The following is a 9,099-nucleotide window of genomic DNA, read 5'->3' on the forward strand; positions in this document are numbered from 1 at the left end:
CTTGACTGGTTTTAAGTTATACGTCAGAAGGCATCAGCAGATCCTTTTAAGACATCTCACCAAAACAGGTTAAATAAATTGGGGCAGTTCTCAGTTGCAGAGCAGTTTTGGGTCAGGAAGTATTGATGGGTGTGTGTAGCACCAACCTGCCTCGAGAAGCAGCACCATCAAGTGAGAAACTCGTTTGTAAAAAATGTAGGAAGTAGTAGTATCGTATATTAGATAACAGGCTCCGAGGTAGACAGATTCTCCCTGTGGCATGATTGAAGGCCGTGAAGATTACTTGACCCTATATTCCGTCAGCTTCAACTCAATAAAGGAAGTGGAAACACTCCCCAAGAGTGAAAGTATGGAGCTCATCTCATCCTCCACTCTTTGCAGGAGCCAAGCAGGTTTGGGAGGTAAGGAATGACAAGGAGGACACCCACACCTGCCCAGGATCTGGCAGATTTCAACATGCACCCTGCTCACAAACCAGGTGGCCACAGAAATACGCAATGTACAAAATGTCAATTTTTTTTTTTTGTTTTATTAGAATTTTTTTATCTAAAAGTTGTAAATAGGAAAAAACCCAAAATGAAAACAAAATAAAATTAGAGCAAGAGACAGATCATCGGAGGGGAAAGCACTCCTAGACGTAAGAAAAGTGGCAGGAAGTTCCACCTTCCCCTTCTAACTCTAAGTAGATATCTGGATTGAATGTGAGTATCCCTTCACAGGAATAAAGGGGAGGGGGTGGGAGATTTTGACCCTGTGGTGGGTGGGATTTGGATACACCAACCCCACAGGGGGTAGGATATGGAGGGATGGAGAGAGACAGAGAACACGCCCCATTGGTCAAATTAACTAGCGTGATATGGTCCCAGTCTCCCCACTCAAGGAGAAGGAGCGGCAGGGAGGGGGATAAACAGGATATAGATTTGCCAATAATACATTTAATAAATCCACCACAAAAATTTTTAAATGGATTTCATAAAGCATTTGCATCCTCCAGTGACCAGAAAGTCTACTTTATTTTAATTATTATTATTTTTTGCAAAGTCTGGCAAAAAGGTGGGGACAGTTTAACCTTCCAGTGGCCAATAAATGTTTGAGGAAAGTGGGAATGAGATATGGCGGCACACAGAGGAACCACTTCCCAGTCTATGTTCATCTATTCCATGTAGCTCAAGCAGACTATACACCGAAGTGCGAAGAAACCACCGTTCTAGGTCTTCCAGCAACCAGACACAGCAAGGTTTGAAGCACTTCCTATTCTCTGCTTAAATGCTATGGAATGGCACCAAAACCGGAGTTCAAAGATCAGCTGACCAAAAAGTAAAAATATTTTTGTTTAAAAAAAGAGTTAAACCAGGAAGCACCTAAGTGACGCAGAAGCAGAGAACTAGTCCAGAGACCTCATCCTCCTAACAGTTGCAGATATTCTTTGGTCACTGGTTTCCTCTTTATTTCCAAGTCCAGTTCTCTCCATCTGATACATCCTCTATAAATAATTTCCAGTCGCACTGCAGATGAGCTAGAGAACTAGGCTGGGAGGCTGTCAGCTGCGCCCCTAGAAAACCATAGAACTCTGAAGATCTACAGCTTCTCTCCATTTCTGGGTTGACCTTTTCCCCCCGTTTCGCCTGGAGTGATCCGAGATCAACAGAGTTCTAGGTTTTTCAATGACCAGAGGTCCCAAAAATGTGTTTCGGGCGGAGAATAAAAATTAGGGCAGCCCTGAAGAGACTATAAAGCGACTGGCTGGAATTCAGTAGTGTGGAAAAAGATGGCCAATTCAGTCTAAGGGGTCCAGAACTGAGGGTTTATTGGGCAAGGGGAATGAAGTGGGGCGGGGGGGGGGGGGGAGAAGAGACCTGAACCCTGCCAAACTTCAAAGAGGCTGCCCACCCCAGCCAGGACAAGAAAAACAGAAGCCGCACGAGGGGAGGGTGGGGGGAGATGGAAGAAGCATTCACAGGAAGTAGTCCGCAACAGGCTTCTTAGACGGGATGCCTCGAGTTTCTTGGGGGGCAGCTTCAAAGATAATAAATTCCTTCTGAAGGTGTTCATCCAGTTCCAGGATGGCTGCCACATTCCCACAGCTGTGTGCAGAGCAGAGGAGAAGGGTCACAATGGGATGCCTCCAGTTTCATCAATGCCACCCTTCCACACAGACTGACCCTGCAATCCCTCCTATATGCCACACAGCTCAAACGGTACACAGTGCTAGGCTTGCCATATCTGCCCGCTATTCCACACCCATCCCTTCTGTCTCCTCACCGGTAGCAGTAGTTGGGAGCTGACCACACAGTAAGAACTGTTTCGTTGAAGTGCCACTTGTACCCCTCCATGACCAGCTGATGCGCTCGACAGATCATGTCAATGTCATTCGCCGCGTTGAATTGCGCCACCACGTCGCTGCCGAATAAGTAGCCGGCACCTCGTGGGCTCACCCCCCAGCCTGTGGTATCTGCAAAGGACAGAAAAGCTGGGCTTACAACACAAAGGAAACAAAGTACCAGGCATGATCGACTAGGGGAAAGGGCAGCTGCTCTTGATGAACTTATAGAACAAAGCTGATCAGCAATTGGCCAAGAGGTAGGATTTCATATAAAGCCCTCACCCCACCCAGCTTAGGCTGCTCCACGTCCATTTTTACCAGTCAACCCCTTTTAAAAAGAACCAGAGTGAGATGAAACGATGGGGGCAGAAAATACCTGATCTTCTTTAGATCAAAGACTCAAAGGTTCTTGTTTTAGAGATTTTTGGAATACTGCACTAAGCAGTAAAAGAAATAGAAGCTTTAAAACAAAAACAAATAAACAAATATTCCTTTAGCTCACTGTGCAGTTTATCGTGCATTAAACCCACAGAGACTATAGCATCCTCTGCCTTCCAATAAGTGAGACCCTATTCATTCCCTTACAACATAAAGAACTAAAAACACAGGACAGATTCATTAAATAAGTTCCACGGAGTGCTCAGAACTCCATTGTATCAATTGTGATCTCTCTTTAGCAGCTTGTACAGAAGTACAAGGTCAGATCAAAGTTGCTGGGGACCTCTTGGTAACAGACTCCGCCTCTTTCGGTTTCAGTGCAATTTTAAGCCATAATTAAAGGCTCAACGCTCTTCTACTTGGGCTACACGGCTCTTCCTGGTACGCTCTACTCCTAATACTGTTTAACCTATTAAACTTTTCCTGGAACAAATACTATTACCATCTTAACCAGCTGCAACACGCAAAGATTCCTTTCTCCTTCATGCATGGCACACACACACACACATACACAAAACCACCCCACTCCATGCACAAATATACCTTCAGGGTCAGACCAAAGAAGATCACACATGGGACCATCATGAGGAACCTCCTGTTTGCGATCTATCGTTCGAATCTGATCCAGTGTCTGGATGGATGGGGACAGACCACCATGGACACAGAAAATCTGCAACAGAAAAGGAATGTGTGCATTTGGAAAGATGCATGTAGAAGTTCTAGGGCCAAACAGCACCTCCCTGCCCACCACATTAAAACTCATGCTGTTGTCTTCCCACTTTAGTCTAACTGTTGCACTCTATTCTCACACCAGAAAACCTAAGTGTTCTTTTAGGCTGTAAGGCCCTTGCCACAGGAACAGGGCCTCTAGTACTCTGGAAAGCCCTGCACACAGTGATGGGGTGCACACACTCTTTCTCAAATGCTCCTACCATCATAAACACACACAGCATGCTTACCTTGCCATCAATGATAGCAGAGAGGCTGAGGTAGTCAAAGATCTCAGTGCAGTAGCGCCAAACAGTGACAGAGCCGTATTTCCTCAGGCACTCATCGTAAAAGCCATATACCTGGGTGATCTGTCTGCTCTCATGGTTGCCACGGATCAGGGTGATCCTGTCAGGGTACCGGACCTGTAAGAGAAAACAACCAAACCGGCATAAACCACAGACATGGGAATGTTATATAACCCAGAATTCCCAACATCTCTGTTCAGGTAGAACAAGGAAAGCATCCTTGGATTCATGAGGGGCAAGGGTCGTTCCTAACCTTGAGCGCCAGCAGTAGTAAGAATGTTTCAACACTGTAGAAGCCACGGTCGACAAAGTCACCCATGAAGAGATAGTTGGTCTCAGGCACATCACCACCCACCTGCAGGAGAGAAAGAAAGGGCATGTAAATATATTGTCCCAGGAGAGCTTGAAAGCTGAAATTGGGCACTGGAATTGGATGGCTGAGCAGTACTCACCCTGAAGAGCTCTTTAAGGTCATAGAACTGGCCATGGATATCCCCACAAACCTGGAAAGAATATGGAACTCTTTAATGTTCTCAAGGTGGCTATTACTACTATCATACCTAGTCCAGTGTATCTGAAAGACCAAGGCCCTTCTCTCTGCCCACCAGTAAGAGCTAGATAGGCAGGGGCATGGCATTTTGGTGATAGCAAAACATTCTTGAAACTACACCCCCAGGGAAATATGTGTTCCCTCTGTCATTCCTCTTATTCAAAAGAACTTTGGAACTTTCAGAAGAATCCAGGTGCTGTGCTTTGATATTCTTTTTCTTCTGTTACTGTTCATTCATTAAGGCAAGAGAGGAGAACCTTGTTCACATTCCACTGTTGGCCTGTGTCCAGTTTCTGCCTGCTAGTAGGGAATGAGGCCAAAGGCAGAAATGGATGGAGAAACAGCTGTGACTTGTACCTCTTATACAAGACTACATTCCAGTCAGGCAAAACTCAAGAGGTTTGTACACCTACGCAGACACACACCAAATTTCCATCCAGGAAAGAGACATGATTACATTTCAAGCACATGTTCCAATTGAGGCAAAAACACATGAGGATATTACACAGTAACATGGCATATGGAATAGTTCTGAGGCCAGATAGTGTCCTGGAAAGTCACCTTTGGCCTCCCTCAACCTGCTTCAAAGGATGTTTTTTTTAAAAAAAAAATCAGCAGCATGCTTCAATTTCTTATTTGTAAAACGCCTTGTGACAGCAATTTTTTTTAAAGGATAAAATAAAAAGTTCAGGTGTTATTGCTGCCAGCATTTGAGTCCCCAAACACTGATGAACATTCGCTAAAAAACAAGACTCACTGTTACTGGGGAATCTACTCTCTGGACGTTGCTTTCTTCCACCAAGATCTCTCTGCAGAGAAAGAAAAGGAAATGTGTCTCACACAGACACTCTACACCGTAATTGACTGCATTTTACAGTCTTAGAACAGGTATTCTTATAGATGTCAGGCAACACTCACCTGGCCTTGGCACAGAGGGCTTTGACCTCGCTCTCCTTGATGAGCTCACAGCGCCGCAACTGCTCAATCTGACGATCAAGGTCACTGATTTCGGCCATCTTGCCCCCTTGTAGGAATAGAATTGCAGTCAACTTTTTTTAAAAAATTAACATTTAACATCAAGGCATACACCTTTGATGACAATGGGGGGAAAGAATCGAGCACATACACCCAGAAAATATTTCCATCAAAAAGGATGAGAGTAAAAATCAAATAACAGCCCCTCAGCTCTATATTGTTTCCTACTATTATAGGAAGAATCACAAGGAATATCAGTAAGGGAGAGACTTATAATCTACATCAGCTTTCCCCAAGCTGGTGCTCTCCAAATTTTGCTGGACTATAATTTCTATTGGTCAAGCTGGCTGGGGCTGATAGGAGACCAAAACATCTGGAGGACACCAGGTTAAGGGAGGCTGATCTATATAGTAAACCCCTTATACTATCCTGAAGCACCTGTAAAGAAACACTGGGAGAAACTTCACACACTGTAACAAAACAAAAACTAATAAGAAAGTGAATTAAACCCAAGCTGGATTATATTTATATATGTGTATTACTAAAAAGTGCTGGAAGGGACTATGCCTTCAGACCCTCTGATAATATGAAGTTGTTGGTATCAGAGGCATTCTCTTTCAAGCTTCTCCAAAGATTTGTGCAAACCGTGCCTCATACACTGAAAAGGCAATACAGTATACATTTGGAAGGCAGTAAAATAAAATGCATTGTTATAAAAACAATGATCACTGTTCTACACACTTCTGTTATCTGAGGGGAGAGGGTGGTGAAATCTTTATGTTGCGTCCCAGGACTTCTTTTCAACACCAACAGAGTGAGCAGATTATCTCCTAGGAAAAAGTTCCCACCTTTTCCATCTTTCTTATCCAACAGTAACGAGAAGGTGCCTCCACCCAACCATCTCATTCAAAAAGCTCACCTCACTATCTGATCTCTTTGCCCAATGATACCCAGAACTTTTTAAGATAAGGAATGATGAGTCACATCAAAGGAGAGAGCAGAGCATGACCAACTACCTCCTGTTACCATGACAATGCCACCCTATAGGTCTCTAAGATCTTCCCATCATGGCACCCATCTTTGCTTCTCTGCCCCCCTCACGCTTCTAAATGAGCCCATATCCCCTGAACTCGCCATTAAAAGGGCAAAGGGAAATCTGCATATAAAGAAATCAAGCAAGTTAATAAAACCTACTCAGCCAGCTGCTACTTGCTGTATTCCCTCGCACCCTCAGAAGGGCCACCTTCCACCCCACGCCCATCCCTTTCCAAAACGCCCTCCTTTCGGGGGAAAAACATAAAACACCTCACTCCACGAAGTTGGACACCCCCAAGACAGGGCGACGCCTGCCCCCTCCATGAGCTTGAGGGGAGAGAAGCCCCTCTTTTCCCCTCCTCCTCCTCATGGGCCCCACCAGTCCCGCTCCCCCAGGAAGCTCTGGCCGTCTCGCTTGTGAAAAGCGCCCAGAGCCTCCCTCCAGGTGACAACTCTCCCCTCTTCCCCCTCCCGAGCCCACGGGCTGCTGTCTCTATGGCAACCAACTTTCCCCGGCGCCCCCGCCCGCGGCCAGGAGCCAAAGGACAGGACGCCTCCCCCTCCCCCCGCGGACGCCCCACCTCCCGGGCGCCTACCTGGGGTCCCGGTAGCGGCGGCGGCGACGGTGGCGGCTGCTCCGCGGCTCCCTCCGGCTCCCGGGCCCGGCCCCTCCCCCTCTCTCTTTCCGGCTCTCCCACCAACTACTGGGCGCTGGACGTCACTTCCGCTTCCTTCTAGGACCAAGAACGGGCGCAGGTGAGGCGGGGCTTCTCTCCGCTATTCCTTTGAAGGGGCGGGACCTTGACTCATCGGATGTGACGAAAAAGGGCGGGGCGGGGCGGAAAAAGTATGCCGGCCATGCTGGGGTTTAAAAGGCGCCGCTGACACTCCGCCGGAAGTGACGGAAATCGTGGGGGGGAACCTTTTTTATTTTATTTTATTTTATTTTTTGAATATATACCGCCCTATACCCGGAGGTCTCAGGGCGTTCACACAAAAAAAAATCACAATATATAAAATCAAAATAAGAACAATAACCCAATAACACCCCCAATTACTATTTAATTGACGCGCATCCCTTTTAAATATGAACATTGTATTAGTTAGACAGCACTTCACAAGGTGTTTGCACGTAGCTAAGGGGGTCGAGAACGAAAGCGTGGCTGGAGGCCACCTTATGGGACTTCAGGTTCTGCTCGACTACAGCCCCCGTCATTCGTCGCCGTCGGCCTGGCCGGCTGGGGCTGATGGGAGTTGGAGTCCAAAAGGTCTCTCTGTGTCTCTGTATCTTGGAGGCAGAAGGATGTCGGTCTGGAAGTGGCCTAGTATCACGGGCGGAAGCTGCTGGAGGGAGGGAGGGTGCCTCCTGAAATGGAGGCGAGGATGCGTCTCCTGATTTTCTGAGGGCGCGCCTTGGAGGAGCTCAGTTGAAGGGTGTGATGAGCCATGCGGGGGCGGGTGGGAAAGTGATTTTAAAGTGCCCCCACCCCCAAAGCGGAATGATTTGCAACCCTACCGGTCATCTCTGCTGTTATGTTGCAGGAAAGAGCTCCGTCTGAAGCCCCTGGGGTGTGAGTTAGCAGAGTGTAAACAGGGCAGGCAGCGCTGCGTTCCGTGGATCCAGAGGGTTTCAGCCGAAGGGGCGGAGCTATGGCTTTAAGGGGGCTGCTTAGTCCTCGAGCTTTGATATATGTACAACCCCCGAAATGCGCATAATTATTTTTCTGCTCTATATTTTCTGTGTCCCTCGTGTACTGTCCTAATCCAGCCAAACGCTGGACCAGCATATATATTTGGAGAAAATCAAATCCACTTGTGCAGAAGTTAATCGTTATTCTGGCTGAATCCAGAGATTTGTCAGCACCTTCCATCCCTTAGCACTTGTGCTTTGAGACAATTGAGCATTTTCCTAGCTGAATGGGAAATAAGACACCACCACCCTGTCAAAGGATGTAGTCCATGATACCAAAATAGCCATTTCCCACACTTGGGATAGCTTCCCTCATTGTGCTAAGTTTGATTTGTGATATACTACAAGACCACACGAAAGCCTGATTTGTGCATTTACTGAGGATGGTCCAAGCTGATGACTCTCCCTTTGTTCTATATCCAACACTTTTCAAAACCTAGAGATACAGGGTTGGTGGTTGTTAGCACACCCAACTGAGCTTATGGTCAAGCCACTAAAAAAGATAAGACATCAATCCTGTTTCACTTATAGACTATCCTATCCATTTCCCCCTCCATTTGATTGCAAATTGGGCTGTGTTCTATGTAGTACAACTAAAAGCATTGCAGTACTGTATACCCATATTTTCAAGTTCCTTTTGCATGCAATATTCCTATTCTATAGGCCTCTAGCCAATCTGCTGCAATGGAATTACCAGGTTAATATGCTTGGTATTTCTCAAAGCAAAATATCTTCTATAATCCACACTTCCCAAAGATTACAGGAATTATTAGCAGTAATCTAAATAGCATTCAGATAATTCCACCTCTATGTCCCATATTAATTCCTCAAACTATCCATGATCAGAAACAATTTTCTGTACGGTACAGTGAATAAAAACTGATGTGGCTTCTTCTAAGAAAAGCTAACCAGCAAAGTCCTTGATGCTACTTCCCATGATCTACAATCTTCACCACTATTTCGCTCAACACTTTTCTGGGGGAAATGGAGACACACACTTTGATATCTAGGTCATTTAAGTGGAAGAAGCATAGCTGAACAGCTATATAGAAGAGATTCAAGCCCCTGGCTT

The 9,099-nt window shown here is 46.1% G+C and overlaps 1 protein-coding gene across 1 annotated transcript; it reads right to left on the reverse strand.

Moving 5' to 3' along the window:
- Positions 1–509: 509 nt before the first annotated feature.
- PPP4C (protein phosphatase 4 catalytic subunit) lies at positions 510–7,083 on the reverse strand. The gene is made up of 9 exons (XM_080977273.1): positions 6,934–7,083; positions 5,246–5,351; positions 5,085–5,136; positions 4,230–4,280; positions 4,031–4,132; positions 3,721–3,894; positions 3,305–3,431; positions 2,263–2,452; positions 510–2,084 (listed from the first exon to the last, which is right to left on the reverse strand). Exons 2-9 carry the CDS (start codon positions 5,341–5,343, stop codon positions 1,955–1,957), a joined length of 924 nt encoding a protein of 307 aa, XP_080833399.1. The 5' UTR covers positions 5,344–5,351; positions 6,934–7,083; the 3' UTR covers positions 510–1,954.
- Between the last annotated feature and the right edge of the window lie 2,016 nt (positions 7,084–9,099).

This window comes from Podarcis pityusensis (genome assembly GCF_964106645.2).
Source record: "Podarcis pityusensis genome assembly, chromosome: 13".
Lineage (NCBI taxonomy): Eukaryota > Metazoa > Chordata > Lepidosauria > Squamata > Lacertidae > Podarcis > Podarcis pityusensis.